Source organism: Gossypium arboreum, chromosome 5 (assembly GCF_025698485.1).
Source record: "Gossypium arboreum isolate Shixiya-1 chromosome 5, ASM2569848v2, whole genome shotgun sequence".
Taxonomy (NCBI): domain Eukaryota; kingdom Viridiplantae; phylum Streptophyta; class Magnoliopsida; order Malvales; family Malvaceae; genus Gossypium; species Gossypium arboreum.
In genome coordinates this window covers 4,144,765-4,169,415 of record NC_069074.1, presented here as the reverse complement: position 1 = coordinate 4,169,415, position 24,651 = coordinate 4,144,765, and the positions used below count along the sequence as shown (strand labels likewise).

The window sequence follows — 24,651 nt, the reverse complement described above, 5'->3', positions numbered from 1 at the left end:
CCACTTTCTTTTATTTTCTCTTCACTAACATATCAAGAATATAGGACCTTATGTAAGAAAACTATACTATTACATTATTTTCATGGTTTGTCAATAATAATAAACTTAAAAACATATTGAAATCTTGATGTGCTTACCTTGTTCTATTGGTACTAATCTTTAACTTTATTTTCTCTCTCCTCCAGCTTCTATTTCTTAAATCCAACTTGATATTCTAACTCCTCATGGTCTCCTTAACATTTTTCTCTCCTAGTAGCTATGGAAATTCTTTTGATTTCTAGGTGAAAATGGTGAAAAATTGATGAATTAGGACCAAATTGTAAAGAAAGAAAACTTCTTTTCTTCTTCCTCTCTCTCACGTTGGTTTGCATGGGAAAGAAAAGATGATGATTCTTCATCTTTCTTTCCTTATATATACTAAATAAAATAATAATAAAATAATAAAATATCATTTAAAAATCAATTTAAAGTATTAATAATCTAATATTTATTTATTTAATTTATCTAAAATATCTCCAACATCATCATTGTCTCTAGATTTTTCTCTCTTCCAATTGACCATTTTGCCCTTAGTTATCTTTTAAAATTCCATTATTGAGTCATCACTTAATTTGGTAAAATTACAATTTAGTCCTTCATAATTCTTCACCTATTCAATTTGGTCCTAATTCATCAATTTTCCTTGGTTTCTAGATCATTCCACCCTTAAAATATTTGCACTATTAGTCCTTTAACTTTTCATATTTACTTTTTAATCCCTCAAATTTTGAGTATTTACTATTAGGCCACAAAACTTTTCTCACTTTTACAATTTAGTCCTTTCTTAAATTAGTATATCATAATATACTTCCCAGTGACATAACTCAATTTTTTCCTCTTATTGTGACTTTATTTCCTTATTTTACTATATTAAGGATAATATCTTAGTGTAGAAATTTTTAGGGTGTTACAGCAGCTCTAGACAAAGTCATCAGCAGCTCTAGACAAAGTCATAAGAAATGTCAAAGCCATATGTTCTGCTGACACATGTATAGGGTGAGGAGGAGTATAACACTAGGTTATTCTATCATCGATATTGGAGACTATCAAACTAGAGGTTTGCCTTTTGGTTCAAGAATTTTTTTATTCATAATCATTTACCATCTAGCTTGAACAAGGTCAATCTCATTCTCATTCCAAAACTACTCAATTTGGAAATGGCCAATGATTTTAGTTCTAACGGGTGTTGTAATTTCATCTACAAAGTTATAGCTCACATTCCAATTTTTTGCATAGAATTTGAATTAAAATAATGAATTTCGTAAATATTAATGATTAAATTTATTATTAGATCAATTAAAAAATACCGTAAGCTTCTTATCACTTATCTAATAGTAAGAATCAGGAGAGTTTAAGTTCGAAAAGTTTAGTGATTAAATAAAAAATTAATAATAAAACAAATTAAATAGTTCAGTACTTTACCCCGTAATATAGTTTGCGTTGTGGTTTTTCTTCAATTAGGGTTTTTATTGTTTTAAGAATTATGAATTTTGCCGCCTAATAAAGCTTAGGCCTTTTTTCTTTTAACACACGCACCTGACAAGAGCGTGGAATAAATAAGCTTTTCTTTGCCCTGATTTCAATTCCCCATAATCACCACCTATTCTAACATATTTGCGAAAATGTCATCAAAGGCTTTTCTTATTTTTCCTATTTAATTGATTTATCGAACTCCTCCAACGCTGGAAAAAAAAAAAACAGCAGCAAAAACAACAATGGCAGACGAAGAAGAGAGAGTTCTAGAGAACCAGTTGGAGCTTCAATTGAAAGAGCAAAGAGAATCCCTCTCTGCCTTAGACGATGCTCTCGCTTCTGATCCTTTCAATCCCCAGATCCTCGCGGTACTCATTTCTTCCCAACCCCTATTCTTTTTCCTCTCATAAAATCTTTATTTTTCTCGCGATAAATAATCTCAATTGTTTTTTCTTTAAAATTTATTTCTCATTTGATTGGTTTTTAGGTTCACGAGGAGCTTGTTGAGGTAATCAAAGAGACAGAGGAGGGGCTTCTTAATCTTAAGCGCGCGCGTTTACTTCGAGAAGCTGATTCAGCGTTAAATGTTTCGAATCAAGCAGCGGTTGAGGAGGTTAAAGCGGAGGCTCTTGAATCAGATGATGTGGAAGTTGAACCATTGGAGGAAGATCGGAGTTATCAGGTCGGGTCGAAATGTCGATTCCGTTACAGTGACGGCCGGTGGTATGATGGTCAGGTTGTCACATTGAACGGTTCTGGTTCGGCGAAAATATCTTTCCTCACACCTACTTCAGAAAATATGTTGGTAAGTTCTCGCTCGATTTCCTAGATTATACTTCTTTTGGTATTGTATTAAAGTTATGCTTTGAAGTTGAAACCTTTATTTATAATGTAGTTGTAGACTTTGGAATTTATGGAATTTTCTGAAAGAAAAAGAAGCAAAAATGTGAGACAAGTTCTGAAGAGAAATTATAGGGGTTAGACAACTTTTATTTTATTATTATTGCATAATGCGACTCTAGTAATTTAGCATAGAACAAAATATTTCATGCTACCATGAAAAGCAAAAGGGACAGAGTTTGGTTTATTTGACATCTGAGAACTTGCAAATTCGGGAATAGGATGTCCATTTCTAGCTGGGGTACAGGAACTGCATAACTGTGTTGTTCGAGTGAGGTAGCCTGGGATGACCGTCTTGTGATTGATTGTTATGTGACTTTTTCTGCTCTTTTTCATGTTGCTTGTTTGTTGGAGTTGTATAAGAATTTGATGTAATTTTGTGAAGGAAGGAGGAACTATTCTCTATTGCTAATTAAGCAACATTTACTATTTCCAGTTACTAATGCTAGACCACCCGAGTGCAGATATGCAAGTTCTTTCTGCAACAAAGATGTCGATTTGGTGCTAATTGCCGCTTATCGCATGGTATGTTGCAGTCTGTTTTAAGGACTAGTAGCTTCTGAGCCCAAAGTTCCTCTTATTATTTATTTATTTTTGCTGCATGTTCTTTCGCTCAAGGCAGTGCATGATATGAGTTGAATTTGAGGAAACATCCACCTTATGTTATGTAAAGCATCATAAGAAAAAAGAATTGTGGCTGAGCAAAAATAAGAAAAACAAAAGATAAAAGAATTGTTGTTTTTCATAAACCCTGTTATTTGTCGATGGTGAGCTAAGAAATCTGCTCGATATGAAGGACATGTAGGATTTATGGCTAGTTGTGTCAGGCACTTATTTGGGGGGATAAGAATTAAATTATTATGTAGCCTTGCTGTGTGCTCTAAAAGGCCGTCTTTAGCAATACAGCATATACAAAGCATTTCACGCATGAAGTTGATTTTCGTATGGATATGGAGCCATCTGTAGGCCCTAACCTTTTGTACAGTATCTTCCCTATCCTTTCTTATTACAGTATCTGGCGGATCATTTTTCACTTTTTCCTTTTATAACAGTTGCTTCCAATAGATCAGAGTTAACATTAATATCTCCACAGGAGTGGATGTCCCATTATCTTCGCTGAAGAAGTATGCTCCAACCATGTGGGAGCCATCGATGGTTGGGTCCAGTATTTGGGCAGTCCCTGATAGTAAAGTTGGCATCTGGAGGGAAGCTGAACTTGAATCATGGAATGATGAACTCAGAACGGGGAAGGTTGTTTTCCGGGATGATGGAAGCTCTGCAGAGCTTGGGATAGAAGCTTTGACATTATCTGAATATGCACAAATAAGTGATGATGAAGAAAGTGAACTAAGCTCTGAAGAATCTGATTCTAGTGACTACGAAGAGGAGAGCCCAAAGGGTTTAGGTTTTCTTGAAAGCACTGCTCTACAGAAAGGTATCCAGACAGAAACTACCATCTTTGCTAAGTGGGAAAATCATACCAGGGGTGTAGCTTCTAAGATGATGGCCAATATGGGTTACCGTGAAGGGATGGGTTTAGGTGCATCTGGCCAGGGGATGTTAAATCCGATCTCAGTTAAAGTCCTTCCTCCTAAGCTATCACTTGATCATGCTCTGGAGACTCATGAGAACGATGAGGATAAAGAGAAAAAAGGGAAGAAACGAAGCAGAGGTGGCAAGAGAAAGCGTGAGAAGAAATTCGCTGAAGCCGCTCGGGCTGCTAAAGAAGAAGAGGAATCAAGACCAGATGTTTTTAGCCTCATCAACAACCAACTTGCAATGCAAAGTGAGGCTGTAAATGGTGGATCAACAAAGAAACAACAAAAGAAAGGTTCAGGAGAGGAGAAGAAAGTTGATAGAAAGGCATTGGTTGCTTATGATGATGAAGTGAAGGAACTAAAGTTACGAGTTGTAAAGCTCGAGGAAATGGTAAGCAGAAACAGAAATGAGAAAGCTGTTTACGAGGCTGCCATGAGGAAATTAATCGAGACTCGTAAGGCTTTGGCGGAGGCTGAAGCAGTTCATGCCTCAGCATCAAATGCAGTCGTTAGCAAAGAAAAAGAGAAAAAGTGGCTAAAGTTTTGATATTATGTAATATTTATGTTGGACTAGTTACAAATTATGCATTGTTTGGTAATAGATTTTACCCCATAAAAAAGGGAAAGAAATGAACTAAAATTAGATTTGGCTTCTTCTCTCCTTTTCTGTTGGGACTTTTTTTTTATTTGAAAATTGATGCTCCTGCTGTCTTTGTGTGCCATATACATATAAATTAGAATTTTTAATTATTGTGAGAAGATCCATAAATAAATTCATGCAGAATATACCATAAAAATCATGTCAATATCCTGTAACAGTTACATTAAGGCATCAACGCCGCAAAAAAGAAAAATGCACGGAATTTATTTTCACTAAATTACTTGGCCAACATTTTTATCCTTAGGTTCACTCAATCACTGCGTCACTCCTTCAATGGTACCCAATTTCTTAAATAAACTTTGTGGGGCAAATTGGATTTTCAAATTTGCGCATTTAACCCTAGACCTTAACCCCGTTACTCCAAAAAAATTTCCCAATCAGAAGCTGCCATGCCATCATCATCTACCTGTAGTTTTTTAATTTTTTTTTACATAAGATTTTAAAAAACTGGAAAAAAGAAAAAATATTTTTAATTAAATTTATAACAATAATAATTAAAAAAACTATTAATTCTTCCTCAAATCCATCTTCTTCCCTGTAACCTTTCCCATTTGTTTGCTTTCAGTAATCAAAATTTAGAGGGTTTAGAAGGGGAAAGGAATATGATGCCATTTTGAAAACAACTAAACCCTAATTGAATCGTTGGAAAAAAGAGATGGAATTGGTAGATGAACACAGATTGGAAATTTGGAAGTGCAGAAAAAAATTTATTAATTACTATAATAAATTTAATTAAAAATAAATTTTTTTCCCCATTTTTTATTTTCATGTAAATTTTAAAAAATATAGGTGGATGGTGATGTGGCAGCTTCTCATTGGACTAAAAGTTTTTTGGACCAACGGCGTTAAGGTCTGAGGTTAAATGGGTAACGGCAAAGCACCCAAATTGACAAAAAAAAAGTTTAAATACCTATTTGGAAAAACGAGTATAGCTTAAGCGGTAATTTTTAAATTAAACCTAACTTTTAATTAGGACTACTTAGTCCTTATCATTACCATTTACTACTCACTATTTAAAATTTTGAGTTTTTCTCCAAGAAACTCAATCTTTCTTTTCACTCTTTCAAAAGCTTCTTTCCGTTTGTTTCTTTTTTTCTGATTCTTTTGGGTGATTTCTTCTTTTTATTTTTTTCTTTAAGTTCTGATTTGAATGGACGAAGCAGTGAACCCCAACAACAAAATGTCGACTCTTACAAAAACTGTGGCAACTATCGGTTCGTCGTTGATTCCGGTGATCAATAAACTTCATGACATACTTGCTTCTTCTGGTACCGAGTTGTCCGATATTTCGGTACCGCAAGTGGCGGTGGTTGGGAGTCAGAGCAGCGGTAAATCGAGTGTGCTGGAGGCCCTTGTTGGCCGCGATTTTCTGCCTCGAGGATGCGATATTTGTACTCGAAGACCGCTTGTTTTAATGTTAGAAAACCGTTCTCCGAATTCAGATGATGATAGAATCGAGTGGGGCGAGTTTCGCCACTTACCCGGCCGCCGCTTTTATGATTTCTCGCAAATTCGTCGAGAAATTCAGGTCCAGCTATCTGTTTTTAACTTTCAATATATATTTTTAATATTTGGCAACTTTTAAGCTGGTTGGATTATCAAATTGATGTTTAGATTATAATATTGAAATTTCATTGCATCTGCAAAATTTGAAAATTGTTACTCTCTTTGTGAACATTTCTTCTATTTTTATCATTAAACTTGTGTAGGCTGAGACTGAAAGAGAAGCAGGTTGTAACAAAGGGGTTTCAGAAAAACAGATTCGATTAAAAATTTCCTCTCCCAAAGTTCTTAACATGACTCTTATCGACTTACCTGGCATTACCAAGGTCCCTGTGGGGGATCAACCTAGTGATATCGAAGCAAGAATTAGGAGAATGATTATGGCATATATCAACAATGAAAATTGTATCATATTAGCTGTCAGCCCGGCGAATTCTGATTTAGCTACATCTGATGCACTACAGATAGCTAAATTAGCTGATCCAACTGGTAAATCAGAACACTTTTAGTTCATGTCTGAATGTATGGGTTCTATTCCAATAGACTGACATATATTTTTTCAGGTTCTCGGACAGTTGGTGTAATCACCAAGGTTTGTATTGTCTCTTTTTTGGAAAGAAGAGAAATTTAATAATTGATTTGATCTGTCTCGTCCCTTGCTATTTTTTTCATCCTCACTAAACTACTTTCACAATCTTTCTGTGCAGCTTGATATTATGGACAGGGGAACTAATGCATGTAACTTCTTGCTTGGAAAGGTGGTTCCACTTAAACTTGGTTATGTCGGTGTTGTGAATCGCTGCCAGGAGGTATAAGTTACTAAAGGCTGCAGTTGGCAGCTCCAGTGTAGTTTATATGCAATTCCTCCATTGTATTGGGACAATTATGGTGCCTATGTGTTTGTTTCTGTTTCGTAGCATTTTTTGTAGATTCTTTCCTTTGTAGATGCTTTAGAGTAAACTTTGTAGCAACCAGATTTGGGTGATTAGGCCTTATTGAACAATATGATTATAAAATGAGTAAGAGCCTATTAAGGATACTGTGATATGGCCATGCAAGGGGAGACAACTTTTTTTCTTATTATTTTTAAATAATCAGCCTTTTTTTCTTTTGAACTTCTCAGATTCGTTGAATAGGTGAAGGTGACAACTGTTTTGTTGTGTGCTACAGGATATTAATAAAAACCGTAGCATTCAAGAAGCACTTGCTTATGAGGAGCAGTTCTTTCATGATCATCCTGTACTTTTCATCTCTCAAATAGAATTTTGCCTTCAAGGTCACCTAATTCCCGTAAAATCTGAACATGTTACTTTTTCTTGAAACCTATGTATTGAAGGTGTATAATAGTGTTTCTAATCATTGTGGCATTCCTCAATTGGCAAAGAAGCTAAATCAGGTTGGTTTATGACAGTTTTTCATTGAGCTCCTAAGTCTTTTAACAATTATATATATCTTATTTCTTATTGCACTTGTTATACTTCTCGATTTTGTGATTGATTTATCGCTTTCCAGATTCTAGAGCAGCATATTAGAAAGGATCTCCCACGCTTGAAGGCTGTGCTAAACTCTCGTATGCATGCAGCTATGAAAGAGCTGCAGACTTATGGAGATGTTGTGGAATCAAAGGTAAGTTGTCACAGTTTGGGAAATGTTAGTGGTACTAGCCTACATTTTCTGAGTTTAGGTTTGTAGTGACTTTTAATCACTACTCCATGTATTACCATTAAATTTTAAGCTGTATGCTGAACAAGCTGTAAAACATATTCAAGAATGTTGCATGATGCCTAAGTTGTTATCTGGGAGTTAAGCATCATCGAGTTTCCTGTTCTCCTTGTATGAAAGGGAACAAATGTTTTATTACATTTAATGTTGAGGTCTATGTAATTAGTTCTTGCTATTTGGTGATGGCTGCTTATTTTTTTAGTATACTTACCTTTACACCTTCATGTTCATGACTTTGCCTCAATAAAGCCGAGCATATTTCTTAGAGAACTGAATTTACTTTTTTGTTAAATTAGTTATCTCTGATTATTACTCATGTCCACATCCAGGCAGAGCAAGGAGCAGCCTTATTGCACATTCTTAGAAGATACTGTGATGGTGAGGTTTTTATTTTCCTATATGTTTCATTTTTAGCATTTCAATAAATATATGTATATTTATATATGTTGCCTTCTAATTTCAAGTGGGACAGCAGAATGTTGCTCACTAATTTTTCTGCTGTTGCTAAGTTTTCTATTTTGTTTTTATTTTTCTCATTGTTGGAAAGATTTTTCTGCTATGGTTGATGGAAAAAGTCCGGACATGTCAACTAAAGAATTGTTTGGAGGAGCCAGGATCCACTACCTTTTTCAGTCAATGTTTGTGAAGCTCTTAGAGGTTATGAGTCTGTCTTTCTAAAGCTCTTATGTAATTGATGCTCTATCTTTTTGTGTTGTCTCGAATTTTCCCTGCTTGAGAACTAGGAGATTAGCTTCTTTTTTACAGGAAGTGGACCCTTGTGAAAAGTTGACTGACGAGGATATTGTGTATGCCCTTAGAAATTCCTCTGGTCTAAGAAATGTTCTATTTGTCCCAGAGGTGAGTATGACAGTGATTGGTTGAAACTTAACCAATTGTTGAAACCAGTGGATCTTATAAATCATGTATTTCGCTGGGTTTAGGTTCCATTTGAGGTTTTGGTTAGAAGACAAATTGCTCAGTTGTCAGACCCTTGTCATCAGTGTCTATGGATTGTCTATGATGAACTGATAAAGGTGAGAATAGTACTTCATATAGTACTGGGATCTTTTACCTAATTAAATTATGAGTTTATTATGTGGATATGGTGATTAGAGAGAATTTTGTGCAACAGATTTGCCAGGCTTGTGAATCAACTGGATTGAAGAGGTTCCCATCGTTAAGAAGACACATAAATGACGTTGTAAGAAAGTTTTTAGATGCTGCTGCTAAGCCTGCCGAGACAATGATACGAAATCTCATTGAGATGGAGGTTATTTATTTCTTGTTTTCCTTTCTTTATATGATATCTAGAATAATGTAGGAGTTAGTGTGTATGCATCAATATCTATTGGGTACCCAAAAAAATGACATTGTAAGGAGTTTCTAGAAACCTAGGGTCTACTCGTGGATATGCATGTGGTTGCATGTATGACATGTGGATCCCTTATGGAAATATATTGGACCTAGAAGAAGCTTAGTAAGAAACCAAAAAAAAAAAAAATCGAAAATGCTTGATGAAAATTTCGAGTCCTGTTTAGTGATTCTGTAATTCATTTCAGTCATCATTTGTGTGTGATCCTTTGCAAGCAATGCTCTTTTTCTACTTTACTTCACTGATGTTTTTATATTATCAGTTTCCAATTATTCATGCTCTTTTGTTTAGATGGGATTTGGTTAGCACCCTCTTTAGTACAAAAAATTTAGCACCAACTATCAGCTTTTATCTGTTCCTAGTAGGTATGATTTTTTCTGCTTTCATGATTCAATTTATTTGATATGATCCTTTTTTTTTCATCTCTCACAGAAAGCAACTATACCTCAGTTGATTTGACTAGTATAGGTTTCAGATCTAATTTTTACAGACCATTTTGTGATTCACCCACCAAGATATAAGCTGCTTTCTATTACAATCATATTTTTGAAATATTCTATAATGCATGATTACAAATTTTTTGTTTTCATTTTCTTTAATATCAGATGGATTATATAAATTCTTCACATCCAAGTTTTATTGGTGGGAACAAAGCTGTTGAGCTTGCTGTGCAGCAGATGAGATCATCAAAGGTATAGATGTTACTTCAGTTGAATCAATGTGTGGGAAGTTAGCCCTTTAGCATGGAGTTATAGTTTTATATTGCTCACTTCGGTTCAACATTCATCCTCCCTTGTGAGACTGGCTGACAGTTGAATCTGAATTTTCTGGAGGAATGTGAAATTGTAGTAAAAATACATTTTATAAAATCTATTCTATTATTACAGAAATGAATAGAAAATAATTGTTTTGAAATCTAAGGTTGATTCACATGTAATAATTTACCACTCTGAACTGACAACTGCATGATTCTAGCATGACTTCTCAAGTTCTTTTTATTGGTTGATTTGTTGTTCTGCAACAATAATGGGTATATATTGTTAACTTTATACATGATATAGACGCATTTACTTGATCTTTTTATCATTCAGGAGAGAGCGGATGCTGAAAAGGTACCTATATCTGACAAGGGCCAGTTCTCCCAAACTGCTGCTCCTCGATCGGTTTTGAATGGTGTTTCTAACCAGGTGTCTGTTTTTACATTTTTATTTTACTTTTTTTTTTGTAAGAATTCATTTGGGGAGGAAGTAGGGTAAAAGGAAATTGCTAGAAATGAACATAAAGCTCTCCAAGCTTCAGGCTTTGTCTTATGATATATTAAGTTTCTTATCTGTCTGTGTGAAGATATCTTAGTTGGTAATAAATGAATATTCTTTTTGAGCACCCTAACAAACAAGCTCCATTCATGCCTCTAGATTTATCTTCTCGAAGTACTAAAACTGAGTCTTATTCTCAGCCCTTGATTATTTGAAGCACTTACCCTTATCTATCTAGTTCATATACTTTTTAGCATTAGATGCATGCAATTACTTTGAGTGAGAACGGTTGACCCTTAGTGTACTGGTCTTCAATGCATCACACCGACCTTCGTTCATATATGCAAGTGAAACCCTTCTAACATAGTAGGAGAATACCATTATGCTTTATCACATAGGAATCCTTTAATATTTTTGTGAGGACCAATTGTAGGCTAAGGGTAATTATTCCATCATGGTTCAGACGGAGGTAACATCTTGGTGGTAGAACTGTAAACATCTGGAAATATAAACCATGCTTATCATTTACTTTTTAAGCACTTAATCTATGACGGCATTTTTGGCAGGGAAATCATCCTCAGTCAAATAATGGGCGACCCATATTAACTGGTAATTTACTCTTTACTGAAGACTAGTCCAAGTTTGTTTGTTTCTTATTTATTTTTGTTTTCTTTCTCACATGTTTCTAGTATGACTGATTGACTGATCTTTTTATGATAAGAGAATTGCAGTGGCTGAAAATATGATGCTTTTTGTTTTACATCTTGAAAAGAAAACATGAAATTCCGGCTGTGTTTGTGATTGATCCGGGTTGGAATGTTTCAGTGTATCAACAGCGCACTGCAATTTCAATATCTGTGTATGTATGATAACATTCCACTTGGCTGAAGATATAGTATGAGATTGGTGTATATTGTGATACATTCTGTTGAAACATCTTATTCTTATGGTTAATTTCCCTTGCAGAGACTGCTGCACTATTCTGTGTTATATGCTTCAAAGAAAAAACTCATTAATATAGTATTTACATTGCCAAGAACAATGGAAGGAAGGATCCAAATTTAACACTATAGTAAATTCAAATAATTTTATATTTCCACAAATAGTTTTACCATTATTTCTGAATCTTCTAAGTGAGTTTGTGACTTTCATATAGATGATACCCATAGGCCTTTGCATGGACAGTTTTTTAGGGCTGTTCATTAATAAGCATCAACTTAGGTAACTTTTATTTAGGTGGCAGTTTATCTACAAGGAGTTGGGGCATTTCTTCTATATTTGGGAGCAAGGCATCATCTAGAGGGACTGCAGCTATTGAATCTCCTGAAGAAACTCTTCATGATGTAGAGAATATGTCATCAACAATCCAACTGAGAGAGGTATCTATACATTTTAAAGCCTTGCACTTGTGTGTGGGAAAATGTTGATGACTTTGTTTTTCTTTATAGCAACATATCTTGCCTGTCTTAAATTCACTTCCTTCATGTTTTCCCTTGGTGATCTCAGCCTCCGTCAATCTTAAGACCACTTGAAATGTTAGAGAATGAAGCTACAGAAATAATTATCACCAGAATACTTGTGAAATCCTACTTTGATATAGTCCGGAAGAACATTCAAGATTTAGTGCCAAAGGCTATAATGCACTTTCTGGTAATACCGTTTAGTTTTCCTCTCCTATTGGTCAAGTTTAAACTTATTATTCTGACGAATGTAAAATATTTTCCCCCTTTTTATCAATTCAGGTCAATCATACAAAAAGAAACCTTCATAACACTTTGATACAAATATTGTACCGGTATGTCTCTTTTGGTTGATGGTGTTTTAAAGTATCTCATGTTTTAGTTTTCAACTTGCAGAATAGGTAAATGAAAAAAAAAAAGATTATCCTCTCAGTAGTTGTGGTTGACGTTATTTTCTTATATGAACGCTTGAAACAATGTTGGTCATAGAGATATTGGTGTTTTAATTGCCCAAAAATTAGATTGCAAATCAATGTATACAAACAGAAAAGGGTATTGATGGAATAATTCTATCACCTGACATTATTTAATTCAATTTTTAGGAATGTACGAGTGAAAGATGTGCTTTTGCAGTAATAATTAGTGCAAAATTTTTGCACTTATTTGAATGTTGTTCTCTCTTTCTTCCCCCTTTTCATTGTTACTGTTGTGGAGATGTCTGTATGCATGTTGTTACTGAAGTCTGAACCTTTGGATACGCAGAGAGATCCTTTTCGAAGAGCTGTTGCAGGAGCAGGACGAGGTTGTTGCAAGACGAAAGCACGCAAAAGAAGTGTTGCATGTTTTGAGGCAAGCTGTTAAGGTTTGTAGTTACTCTAATTTGTTAATGTTGAGGGAAGTTTGTTTAACTCTTATGTCATCCATCCATATTTCATCTTTTACTACTCGTTCTTGTACTATTGAGCTTTCATATTATGACGTTTGTCTCTTTTGACTGAAACTATTTTTCTGCCTGTTTTAGACGCTAAATGAAGTTGAATCAGATGTGGAGTTCCAACACAGGACTACAAACTTGGGTACTGATGCTAGTCCCGGATTACCAAATTCTCCCGAGATCACCAACGGTAAGAGAAGTTCATCTTGTATGTTGTCATCCAGCAAGCCCAGAGCTCGGAAACTACTCTTTCCAGAAGAGCCACCATTGTCTTTCAGCTCCAATGTTGGACTACGCTACTAGTTGGTTAGAATGCACGTTTCAGTTCCCAGATCCCACTGATTGAATTTGGTGCCTAGCCAGGGGATTAGTGCATCCCATAAGTGATAGGCTTGTTCCTAGATTACAGTTTACAGATCTTCATACGTTCTAGCAGCGAAGTTTCGTTAACTGGATTTGCTATGTCAATATTGTTTTTGTGAGAGTATTTCAATTTTGCACGACACTAGTTGAGTTTTGTGTTTACATGCGAGAAGAGAATATTCATTTTGCCTATTTTTCATTTCATTTTTCTTTAGGCATCCTTGTTCAATCATTTGTATTTGATTAATATTCGAACATGAGTGTGGAGTATGAGTTTTTTAATAAAAAAGAAAAAGAAAATTGGGTACATTCTAAATTTGGGTTATGTAACATTTCTTTTGGCTCGTGTAATCTATAATTTAGTTGAACGATTACACTAGATCACACCTGCTGTAAACAGTCTTAAATTTACTCTTCTGTTCTTAGAAAAGAAAAGGGAAACAAGTAACCATACGATTTGGATGCAATCAGAAGAAATTAACGTGGACTGCCAACACCATCTACATCTTAAAGTATATGGACGTGTGCAATTTTGTCTATGAAAATAAGAGGGAAATGATTCATATGAGATGGTATTCGCTGGTTTCAAAATTACAATCTCCTATGTACTCTTATGAAGTTTGTTGTGTTCATTGCGACTGCAGTGGAGCATGCATAGGCTCCACCCAAGCACAATGTTGCCGATAGAACAAGAAAGGCCTTCCACTGTCTGCTGGATGCTAGAATTGCTAATGCAGTAAGCACTGGAGCTGCTGCACTAAGCCCCTTTTTCCAAGCTGTAAAAGCTTTGACTACACTACTGCAACCCTTGCAATGGATCACATGGCGGAAATATCGGTTAGCCAAATTGGGAGCATGCATTGTTCCAATCCCACCTTTAGCTGGTGAAGATGCCGAAACTCCAGCAATGAGTCCTGCCGGTGCATGTTCTACCACTGCAGGTAGTTTCGGTGGAGATAAGGTGCTGTGACCAAAATAGTAAGGCATTCCATGCCCAACTTTATCCATCCACTTCCTGTATTCAGCAACCCATGTATCCGAGGACTTTAAATTAATGTACAACTCTTTTGTGGGAACCTTTTCTTTCATGAGTACCTCATTCTGGGATGACAAAAATCCCATATCTTGCTCGAAGACCTTGCTTGCATTCTGATGGAAATACCATTTAGGGAATAGCTTCGCCAATGGAGATCTTTTGGTTCCTCCAAACCTAACAATAAGCATAGATTTCCCTTGTCCAGTTGGTCTGCAAAGGAAGAGACCTGTAAAGTAGTGTTTTTCTCCATCTTTATCAACCAGTTCTCTGTTATTCTGAAGAACACATGGTGCATCAAAGCGTAAGAAGTTGGGCATGGATCCATCTTTTTCTTTACCCCACCAGCCAGCGAATCCTCTATCCGTACGTTCTGTTACCTCAAACAGAAGCGCCTGAGCATCTTCCCTTTTGGCAGTCCAATCAGTTCTATCATGAGAGATAGGGATATGTGCAGGATCCATGAGGTTCTCAAGGAGAATGGAGTGGTCGTATGGAAGTTCATGGATAGTTGAAGTGTCTTGAAACCCTGGTCTGGCGAAGTTCTCGAACCATGGTAGTTTTTCAGGGTTTGGTGGAGTCGTCTGTGACATCCATACCCATACAACTCCTTGGGACTCTTTCACATCATATGTCTTAACGCAAACTGAACGAGGAATTTTGGCATCAGCTGGAATCTGTTGTGAGAAAAGTCTTATCAACATATGGTAGCTTAATGCACTCTAACGAGGTAAATAAAAAATTTTATGTACATGCAGACCTGAGGTATCTTGACACATTTTCCATTGCCTTCAAATTGCCAACCATGGTACAGGCATTCAAGTCTACCATCGATCAATTGACCTTCAGATAGCTTGGCTAACCTTAAATCAAGAAGAGCTAAGGTAAAAAATCATTTAATATGAAGCTCAAGTTTTCAACTCAAACTGGTCCCATGAATAATTGCATGCTTACACATGGTAGGTTAGAGATGAAAGTGGCAAGGGATTACCTGTGGGGGCATCGATCTTGATAACAGTGAAGCACCCCGTTGCCATCTTTATACAAGACGAGCTGCTGGTCAAACACAGTGAGACCAAGAGGAGCATCATCAGGTACATCCTTGGTGAGGTAAAGTGGGTACCACTCCTCAGTCCAATTATAATCCGCCACGATCCTATCCCCTTTGCTTTCCTCCTCACCACGATCATCACCTTCTCCTTTGCTCTGATCCAGAGAAGATGCACTCTTCAAATCAGTCACTGCATGGCATCTCACCTGGTTGTTTCTCAACTTCACTGGTTTAAAACCAAGTAATGGGTTGTTGAAACTTACGCTAATGGTTGTTAGTTTTGAGGTGGAAAGTGCCTTAGACAGATAAGTAGTGTGAGGGAGACATGGACTCAAAGATAGAGCCATGATATTGGGTAGAGTAAATTCCGGTATCAAAAAGGAAGAAGAAGAGGGGGGAAATGCTTAGAAAAGAGAGAAATCGTGCTATGAAACTGGGAGGGTGGGGGTTGCTTGCGGGAAGGTTGCTCTACTCGTAACCACACATTTTCTCAGAGAAAAGGAAAAGAAAGTTCACCAAACAAGGCGCAGCCTTGGTTCCACATCTTCACATCTGTTGCTTTACATTTGGACTTTTGGTCATTTGCTTCATCTAATTTTTTTTGTTATTTAGCAGCGCAGGACCCACTCGTGGCTTTCCTCTTTAAGCCAAAGAAAAAAAAAAACATTTACGCTGCTACATTTGCACTGTGACCAGAGGGGATGTCAAAGGGTCCGAAGCTACTCATTTCATGCGGTAGATTTGAGTTTTTAATTTATGGCTAAATTATACAATTAGCCATTAAATTATGGATAAATTTTTATTTTAATCATTTAGTCAAAAAGAGTAATAATTTGATTATTAAATTATTCAAAAACTTTCATTTAAATCATTAGATTGTTAAAATTGACGTTATATGACTTTGTTTATTCACACTACCTACACTAATTAGAAGCTCTCTTTTCCTTTCTTTTTTTACAATTTAATTTTTTTATAAAACAACTTTAAACTTTATGAATCTACAAATCAAAACTCAAGTAACTTTTTTCTTTGGTCTCTAACATTGACTGTTATATCGAGTTGGATTTACGGTATATTTTTTTACTCGTTGATGAGTATTGATCTACTATATTGATTGTCGAATAGTCACATAAAACTTGCTTACGAAACTTTTTTGTAAAAGAAAAACTTAAAAACCCAACGATCTAAATAAAAACTTTTTAAATAATTTAATTATCAGACTGTAATTTTTTAATTAAATAATTAAAATAAAAATTAGCCCATAATTTAATATAATTTACAAATTAAGATTTTATTCAAAACTTAGATTCCACCCCGATGTGACAAAGTTACTTTAACTAATTAGTATCTTTATGCTTTTAATAATTAAATTATTAGTTAGACGATATTTTATATTAAATATAATAATTAATTTAACAAAACTTTTAATACGTAGACTGCAAACATGCATTATCTAATATTATAAATATAATGAGCAAAAAAAAAATCATTATGACTCCCCTACGTTAGTGGGAAAGAAAACTCAATATTTGCCGTTCTCTTTCTCATAGATATCGATTATCCTCTATTAGTAAAAACATGCAGGATATGACAAATCTGATAGTTGTGCAGAATACTAATTTTGCTGGAATCATGCCATTATGTGACCTATTGGTACAAAATAAATGATGCTTGGAAATCCATATTACAACAATGCTAATGAGGATTTGAGTTGCATAGACACCAATAATTTGTATTTGCCGCTACTGGCTCGTGCTTGCGGAAAAGACATTTATTTATATAATCATTGCAAGTTGATTTACTACATTGATTCATGCATTTTAGATAAGTAGAAATACAATACATTTTGGGTGGATATTATTACTACAGATATTGGTCTGAAAAGTATATTAATGGGGCTTTTTTCATGTTGGGATTCCCAAAACTGACCGTCCTTATATACAATTCTTTATTGTGCACAATGACTAGTTACTTCACAACACTATACGAACTTGACTGCTATCATATCTGAAGGGTCATTATTTTTCCCCACAAACTGTTCTTCATCCAGGTATTGATGGTTGGTGGGTGGGGAATATTGGGCTTAATAAATTTTATTTTAGGATTGTGTTATCTTTCACTGCTTCACTGTCAATGTGAACGAAACATTTCCAGAACTAAAAAAAAACATGTTTTGGTTACCTCATCCTTTCTGGCATCGGGCTGGGCCTTTTCTCCACATTTGAAAATTTCAAGTAAATGCTCCAGCATTATTTTTATCACAACTTGGATGATTCAATCTGTGCCAGTTTTGTCTTCGTACAATTTGGGTTTTTTAAAACAAAAATATTGAAGTCATTTAATAAGAGTTACGGTAACTTATTTAAAGTTATGAACCAATCCAACTAACAGATATTAAGACCGTGCTGCTAAAGCCATCATAGGTACTAGGTACTAGTATTGTAACATAAAGTTCCAAGGCTCTTGACATCAAATCCTAGGAGCCAAATACTTTATATACATAGAGTACATGCTAAAATAAAAAGAAGTATAATTTTTTTAAAAAAAGTTAAGAGTTAAATATATTTTTAAAAAAGTTTAAAGTGAATAACGGGAAACTAGAGGGATCATAAGTGTTATTATTCTATTTAATCAAGGACTAACCATTTGAATCAATTAATAAATATAATTAATAAGGTCTCCATTTTGCAATTTGGGTAAAACGTACTATCGCATTATAATAATATTATTTTGAATCTTTCTTACTTTGTTGTTTTCCGACATCCAGAAACATGGGACATTGGTACCTTTTTTAGGACATAAGCATGAAGATAGAAGGAAATAAAGTGTTATGATCTATGCCAATGTCCCAAGTTCGCATGGGACAATAGATGCTGCCATGTCTGAAGAATAAAAACCTTTTATCATTTTAGCCAATTAATCATATAATATATTTCTTAAATAAGAGGTGGATACGAAAAATATTGACTGATTTTGAAACTCCACCCACAAAAACTAACCCAAGTTGCAACTTGCACAGTAATATTTTCTAATTGGCCACATGAGCATCTTTTATGGGGCTCATCACAGGGAAAAACAAACGACAAAACTCATGACCTTCCCAGATATCATTAGTAATATAATTTAAACAATGTTAATTAAAGAAAACAAAATTGAACGTAAAAACTCTCAATAAACTATATATTTTTTAAAAAAAATTCTTTTCATCTTTTGTGAAGAAATCTGGTTTTTTGTGCCAAAAAAAAAAAAAAGGGGTTTGGTCAAATCTGGTTTTTAGAGGACCTTCTTTCATCTAGAAAACGATTTCCTCTTCATCTACTTGAGACCTATATTTAGACGAAAGAGTTATTTTTTTATTACATTCGTTGATATATATAAGGTGTAAGAAAGTTCATGTAATCCATTTTGGGAACTTATTTTATCTGTCAACTCGTTTTCCAATCTTTTTCTTCATATAAAAATTTAGAAGGCTCAACATTGTTCTAGGAGTCGCTGCTGTTGATCGGTTATACATGACCAACCTGAGCTTGACCAAGGTCATTGTTGATTTGGAGTGAGCTATAACATATATATGGTGGAAGAAGAGAATATAGAAGTAGCCTGTAGGAAGGCTGTGGAGGAAGATGATGGACCCAAAGGAGTATGTTACTGTTTTTGGGGTCCCATATATTGGTTTAAGATGCTTGTAGTGGAAATGCATTGGAGCTTCGTATTTGGAGTTGTATCGATTTATGGGATAAATCAGGGGTTGGGAGGGGCTCTTTCTCGCATCGGCACAGAGTATTACATGAAGGATGTTCAGAGGGTGCAGCCTTCCGAGGCTCAGGTTTATTCAGGGATTACTTCCATCCCTTGGATTATCAAGCCTATTTGGGGGCTTCTCACTGATGTTGTTCCAATAATGGGTTATCGAAGACGGCCTTACTTCATTTTATCAGGTAAGCCACACATTCTATTTCTACCTCTTCTTTCGTTGCCTATCTGAAATCTGATATTACCATAGTTACTGCCAGATCTGGTGCCTATTATTGATCAAATCTTGTCCATTTCTTCCTGTATATTCCAATATACTTAAGAAGCTGGGGGTGCGGTTCTCTAAAGGTCCATGTGTGGTCTGAGTATAACGATATTCGAATCAACTAGATCTCATTGTCCTGAGATGGAAATTGGCTTTGTTTTATTATGGTGGGAAACTAATTAGGAAATGGAAATGAAATAAAACGATTGGTTATAATGATTATTATTTGACGCAGTCTTCTGATTCTCCATTTGTTAACTTGTAAATGTTAATCTCAGGTATGCTTGGTGTAGTTTCAATGCTTTTCATATCACTGCACAGCAAGCAGCAACTGGTTTTTGCCATCCTGGCATTAACAGCAGGAAATTTAGCGGGAGCTGTAGCTGATGTGACTGTTGATGCTTGTGTTGCACAGAACAGCATTAGTCACCCTTCTCGTGCAGCTGACATGCAAAGCTTGTGTACTTTGAGCTACTCTTTCGGTGGATTACTGGGATTCTCTATTAGTGGTGTTTTTATACACCTAATTGGTCCAAAGGTTGGCTTCTGTTTGATTTTTCTAGTCGATTTCTGCTATATTTCTTCGTTTTTCAAGGGATTTTCTTTTTCTCTGCTGCCTAATGTACATACAGGCTAAGGATTTATCTTGTTCCTTGGCAGGGGGTGTTCGGATTGCTGACTTTTCCCGCTGCACTTATATCTTTAGTTGGGATTCTGCTTTCCGAGCCCCAAGTGTCCAACTTTGCCTACAATGAGGTGTTGTTCGGCTTTTACAATTGACCCTTAGTTGCTCTAGTTTTCATATCTTAATATTCTCTTCCTTATTCAGGTAAACCAGAAATTCCATGATGCTGCCAAATCTATGTGGACAACCTTGAAAGGTCCTGATGTTTGGAGGCCATGTTTATATATGTATATATCCACAATGGTGAGCTTGAATATAAATGAAGGGTTGTTTTATTGGTACACAGACTCGAAGGAGGGCCCATCTTTCTCTAAGGTATACGATTCTGCATTGGGGTAGTCTAGTCTAATCCTGAAGACAACCGTGTGTATGTGTGTGTGTGTATGTTTATATACTCTATCATCAATTTCTCTGGTTTTTGCAGGAGGCTGTTGGTTACATTTTCTCAATGGGTGCTATTGGTTCCTTCTTGGGGGCATTATTGTACCAAAATGTGCTGAAGAATCGGTCCTTGCGAGACATGCTGTTCTGGACACAATTGCTGTTTGGTTTAGCAGGAATGCTAGACCTGATGTTGGTGCAACGAATGAATTTGAGATTCGGCATACCGGATTATCTTTTCATTGTGATAGGTGAAGCTGTTTCTCAAATGATTTATCGCCTCAAATGGATGCCCCTCCTTGTGCTTTGTTCCAAGCTTTGCCCTTCAGGTATTGAGGGCACTTTTTTTGCTTTGCTCATGTCAATCGGTAACTTTGGAGATCTTTCATCTTCGTGGGGTGGTGGCTTGCTGCTTCATGTGTTGAATGTTACAAGGATAAAATTCAAGGATCTCTGGCTCGCCATATTGATCCGAAACATACTGAGAGTTTCTCCACTATGTCTATTGTTTTTGGTACCCAAAGGTGACCCCAACGCTTTCATGTTGAGTACCAAGGACGAGGCTGAAACCTCAGAGCCCGACAACATTGAGTTGGCATCTCTGATTCACAGCGTTGATGATAAGTTTTAACAAGAATCATTCAAATTAACTTTCAAGCTTGTGTAGCAGAGAATGATAGCCTGCTTTGCTTTCCCAATGGCATACATCATTCTGCTCATGACATGGTGGCAAATTCAACGTTACTTTATGCCTCTACAATGGCTTAGAGAATATGATAATTAAGATGGCGCATTCTGCTATGCATAATATGCTTCCCAGACATTTGAATTCCAGTTCACAACAAAGCTCATCATCATAAATATGATCATTATCAAACAAACCAAAAGAGAATCTTTTGGATCAAGCTCTTGATGTTATTTATTTCGATAAATTCCAAAAACTTTTTCTACTAAAACCGAAAGGCATTAATTTAATCAAATTATATTATTGTGTCAAGATTTCATCATTAGTTCTGCTATTCTTGGATTAAAACATTCCAAGACATATGTTTATATTGTATTTTGTATCAATTATTAGTTCAATTAATTTAATTTTGTTAAGTTTAATTTAAATTTTATCAATTATTAGTTCATTTTATTGTCATAATTTGATTATATTTTGTGATGTACTCATTTATATTGTGATTATTTAGACATATCTATTTTGTAAGAAAGTGGTAACCAACTCCATACTACTAGTGCGTGCCAAATCCAAGGGTCCAATTGGATTCTGCCACGTATTAGTTAAATGACGTAAAACATTTTAGTTTTGTTTGATCACAAGGAAAAAATGTCCCGAGCGGCGAATTTAATTTGTTTTCTTATGGAACGGATCAGAAATGCAAGAGAGGGTTTTACTGTCTAGCCGGTCAAATCAAATCTGTACTAAAGAGAAGCCTTCTTCTACCTTAGAACCATTGTCTCTCTGATCTGGTTTACACAGCTAGATAATACATATTTCTTCGACACAATACTGGTCTTGTCCTTCTCGAGATTGCATAGTTATAAGGGTGTAAGAAAATTCCTTCAACTGAAAAAACTGTAACCCTTGTAAACAAAATTACAAGGTTCTTGTTGTTGGTTTCCAAAAACTTAAGAAACCCATTTAGGGAACTCTGGTTTATTACCTGGTTTTCCATCTTTTTCACCGCATCTGAATTTTTTTAGCAGATTCATCATTGTTCTTGGAATCTCATCCTGGTTTAGTTGATGGAATATTCATGTCCTAGAAACAGAGTTGACCTGGATCGTGATCTATTTTAGTTAAGAGTTATGGTGGAGGAAGGGAATATTGGAGCCTCTAACAAGGCTGTGGAGGAAGATAATGGACCGAAAGGATTGTATTACTGTTTCTGGGGTCCAATATATTGGTTTAGGATGCTTGCCATGGAAACGCATTGGAGTTTTGTATTTGCAGTTGTATCCACTTATGGAATAAGCCAGGGATTGGGCGGGGCTCTTGCTCGTGTCGGCACCGAGTATTATATGAAGGATGTTCAAAAGGTTCAGCCTTCTGAGTCTCAGGTTTACACGGGGATTACTTCAATTCCTTGGATTGTCAAGCCTATTTGGGGTCTTCTCACAGATGTTATCCCCATTAGGGGGTATAGAAGACGACCCTATTTCATTCTATCTGGTAAATTACGCATTCTAACTTTCTCTTTACATTTTATCATGGTTGCCATATATGAAATTCTCATTCATATGTTCCCCATTCTGCCTGGTCTTGTAAATTTTAGGTAACTTAGATCTTTGCTTGTAGAATCGGAGCTTCCATTTTGCATCAAGCAATAGAGAATGATATTATAAGATGGCATGTACAACATTGTTTTTTTTTTTTAACTTTTAAAGTTAATATCAGGTTTGCTTGGTTTGGTATCCATGCTTGTAATATCATTGCACGGCAAGCTGCATCTGGTATTTGCCCTGATGGCATTGACAGCAGGAAGTGCTGGGGTTGCTATAGCAGATGTGACTGTTGATGCATGTGTAGCACAGAACAGCAATAAGAATCCTTCCCTTGCAGCTGACATGCAAAGCTTGTGTAGTTTGATGTCTGCCATTGGAGCTCTCATAGGATTCTCTATCAGTGGTGTTTTTGTTCACCTAATTGGCCCTAAGGTTGGCTGTCATTTACCACCATTATCAGTTTATGCAATTTTAATTTATATTTTGACTCTTTTGTTTCCTATAGATGTTAATTGGCTTCTGGCTTCTACTTGGCAGGGGGTGTTTGGATTGCTGACTATCCCAGCTGCCCTTGTTTTCTCAGTTGGGATCGTCCTTCTCGAGCCCCATGATGCCAACTTTGCCTACAAAGAGGTATGCTTTGGCTCTTATTATTGAATCTATGTTGATCTTGCATTCATATTCTAAATTCTCTTCTTGACTCAGGTAAGCGAGAAGTTCCTCGATGCTGGCAAGGCTATGTGGAGAACATTGAAATGTCCCGAGGTCTGGAGGCCCTGTTTATATATGTATCTATCCTTCGCACTAAGCTTGAATATAAATGAAGGATTGTTCTATTGGTACACAGACTCGAAGGAGGGTCCCTTATTCTCTCAGGTATATGATTCTGCACTAAAGTCCTTCGACACTCAATGCAACCATGTGTGTATATCGATGTTCTTGTCCTTTGAACTTGAGAAATAGATCATATCACAAGGTCTTAAAGAAATACAAAGCGACTATGCAAGTGCAGATTTTAATTTCTAAGAGTATTGAACCTGCTGTTCCCCTTTCTTATGCAGGAGACTATTGGTTACATTTTCTCATTTGGTGCAGTTGGTGCACTCTTGGGGGCAATACTCTACCAAAATATATTGAAGGATCATCCTTTTCGAGACTTGCTTTTCTGGATTCAGTTATTCTATGGTTTGGCAGGGATGTTAGATCTGATATTGGTGCTGCGAATAAACTTGAAGTTTGGAATACCGGATTCTGTCTTTGTTGTGATCGGCGAAGCTGTAACTCAAATGATTGGACGACTCAAATGGATGCCCCTTCTTGTACTGAGTGCAAAGCTTTGTCCTTCAGGTATCGAAGGCACATTCTTTGCCTTGCTCATGTCGATTGATAACTTTGGACTTCTATCATCCTCATGGGGAGGAGGCTTGCTGCTTCACACGTTGAATGTTACTCGAACCAAATTCGGAAATCTTTGGCTGGCGATATTGATTCGAAACATATTCAGACTTTCTCCTCTTGGTGTTTTGTTTTTGATTCCCAGAGGTGACCCCAACTCTTCAATTCTTCCAACTGAAATGTTGGGTAGCGAAGATGAGACGGTAGCTGAAGAATCCAGTAACGTTGAATTGGTCTCACTTGTTAACAGCGTCGACGGTAGATAATCTATAAAACAATCATACAGTCCCACACAAGCACGCATTTATTTGAAACTTAGTGGAAATCAATGAATTCTAGTCAGCGGTGCGCAATGAAGATTTCCACGAGATGGTTTCCTATCATAAAATTCTTACACGTCTGTTTTCCCTGCATGAATGGCTTGTGAAATCAAGTTTAGATCAAAGCCTGAAATAAAGTTTTGTTTTTTCAGAAGTGATGAAACATTATATATGTTGAGTACATGAATGAATGAATTGAATTGAACTCTCAGCTTCATATAATTATTTCATTTTAAACCCTTAAAAGTGCCATGTACATTTGACCGCCGAATCAAGCTAATATAATTGTTTTCTTTTATATAAATTAATTAAAATATA

The 24,651-nt window shown here is 35.9% G+C and overlaps 5 protein-coding genes across 5 annotated transcripts; 4 read left to right on the top strand and 1 right to left on the bottom strand.

The window, feature by feature from the left end:
* Positions 1-1,612: 1,612 nt before the first annotated feature.
* LOC108470722 (zinc finger CCCH domain-containing protein 22) lies at positions 1,613-4,590 on the top strand. Its single transcript, XM_017772156.2, has 4 exons — positions 1,613-1,880; positions 2,000-2,317; positions 2,877-2,937; positions 3,506-4,590. The coding sequence occupies exons 1-4, from the start codon at positions 1,755-1,757 to the stop codon at positions 4,495-4,497; spliced, it is 1,497 nt and encodes a 498-aa protein (XP_017627645.1). The 5' UTR covers positions 1,613-1,754; the 3' UTR covers positions 4,498-4,590.
* A 995-nt stretch (positions 4,591-5,585) lies between these two features.
* On the top strand, positions 5,586-13,537 carry LOC108473601 (dynamin-related protein 3A-like). The gene is made up of 20 exons (XM_017775270.2): positions 5,586-6,139; positions 6,321-6,603; positions 6,678-6,706; positions 6,822-6,923; positions 7,285-7,353; positions 7,451-7,510; positions 7,627-7,740; positions 8,166-8,214; positions 8,384-8,493; positions 8,602-8,694; positions 8,778-8,870; positions 8,969-9,106; positions 9,814-9,900; positions 10,300-10,395; positions 11,031-11,073; positions 11,701-11,843; positions 11,971-12,114; positions 12,207-12,259; positions 12,687-12,786; positions 12,946-13,537. Exons 1-20 carry the CDS (start codon positions 5,762-5,764, stop codon positions 13,159-13,161), a joined length of 2,400 nt encoding a protein of 799 aa, XP_017630759.1. The 5' UTR covers positions 5,586-5,761; the 3' UTR covers positions 13,162-13,537.
* Positions 13,538-13,751: 214 nt separating this feature from the next.
* Positions 13,752-15,891, bottom strand: LOC108473602 (protein TIC 55, chloroplastic). The gene is made up of 3 exons (XM_017775271.2): positions 15,246-15,891; positions 15,015-15,117; positions 13,752-14,931 (listed from the first exon to the last, which is right to left on the bottom strand). Exons 1-3 carry the CDS (start codon positions 15,650-15,652, stop codon positions 13,813-13,815), a joined length of 1,629 nt encoding a protein of 542 aa, XP_017630760.1. The 5' UTR covers positions 15,653-15,891; the 3' UTR covers positions 13,752-13,812.
* A 2,574-nt stretch (positions 15,892-18,465) lies between these two features.
* On the top strand, positions 18,466-21,435 carry LOC108473049 (probable folate-biopterin transporter 2). The gene is made up of 5 exons (XM_017774613.2): positions 18,466-19,243; positions 19,602-19,861; positions 19,984-20,079; positions 20,153-20,323; positions 20,433-21,435. Exons 1-5 carry the CDS (start codon positions 18,877-18,879, stop codon positions 21,018-21,020), a joined length of 1,482 nt encoding a protein of 493 aa, XP_017630102.1. The 5' UTR covers positions 18,466-18,876; the 3' UTR covers positions 21,021-21,435.
* Positions 21,436-21,710: 275 nt separating this feature from the next.
* On the top strand, positions 21,711-24,555 carry LOC108470849 (probable folate-biopterin transporter 2). The gene is made up of 5 exons (XM_017772344.2): positions 21,711-22,565; positions 22,791-23,050; positions 23,156-23,251; positions 23,324-23,494; positions 23,680-24,555. Exons 1-5 carry the CDS (start codon positions 22,202-22,204, stop codon positions 24,277-24,279), a joined length of 1,491 nt encoding a protein of 496 aa, XP_017627833.1. The 5' UTR covers positions 21,711-22,201; the 3' UTR covers positions 24,280-24,555.
* The last annotated feature ends 96 nt before the right edge of the window (positions 24,556-24,651 follow it).

Coding starts and splice junctions, on each gene's coding strand:
- LOC108470722 (XM_017772156.2), top strand. CDS start 1,755: ATGGCAGACGAAGAAGAGAGAGTTCTAGAGAACCAGTTGGAGCTTCAA. Junction 1,881..1,999: donor TCAATCCCCAGATCCTCGCG/GTACTCATTTCT, acceptor ATTGGTTTTTAG/GTTCACGAGGAGCTTGTTGA. Junction 2,318..2,876: donor CTACTTCAGAAAATATGTTG/GTAAGTTCTCGC, acceptor ACCCGAGTGCAG/ATATGCAAGTTCTTTCTGCA.
- LOC108473601 (XM_017775270.2), top strand. CDS start 5,762: ATGGACGAAGCAGTGAACCCCAACAACAAAATGTCGACTCTTACAAAA. Junction 6,707..6,821: donor CAGTTGGTGTAATCACCAAG/GTTTGTATTGTC, acceptor CTTTCTGTGCAG/CTTGATATTATGGACAGGGG. Junction 11,074..11,700: donor TGGGCGACCCATATTAACTG/GTAATTTACTCT, acceptor ACTTTTATTTAG/GTGGCAGTTTATCTACAAGG.
- LOC108473602 (XM_017775271.2), bottom strand. CDS start 15,652: ATGGCTCTATCTTTGAGTCCATGTCTCCCTCACACTACTTATCTGTCT. Junction 15,118..15,245: donor CAAGATCGATGCCCCCACAG/GTAATCCCTTGC, acceptor TCTTGATTTAAG/GTTAGCCAAGCTATCTGAAG. Junction 14,932..15,014: donor AATGTGTCAAGATACCTCAG/GTCTGCATGTAC, acceptor TTCTCACAACAG/ATTCCAGCTGATGCCAAAAT.
- LOC108473049 (XM_017774613.2), top strand. CDS start 18,877: ATGGTGGAAGAAGAGAATATAGAAGTAGCCTGTAGGAAGGCTGTGGAG. Junction 19,862..19,983: donor TACACCTAATTGGTCCAAAG/GTTGGCTTCTGT, acceptor GTTCCTTGGCAG/GGGGTGTTCGGATTGCTGAC. Junction 20,080..20,152: donor CCAACTTTGCCTACAATGAG/GTGTTGTTCGGC, acceptor TTCCTTATTCAG/GTAAACCAGAAATTCCATGA.
- LOC108470849 (XM_017772344.2), top strand. CDS start 22,202: ATGGTGGAGGAAGGGAATATTGGAGCCTCTAACAAGGCTGTGGAGGAA. Junction 22,566..22,790: donor ACCCTATTTCATTCTATCTG/GTAAATTACGCA, acceptor AGTTAATATCAG/GTTTGCTTGGTTTGGTATCC. Junction 23,252..23,323: donor CCAACTTTGCCTACAAAGAG/GTATGCTTTGGC, acceptor TTCTTGACTCAG/GTAAGCGAGAAGTTCCTCGA.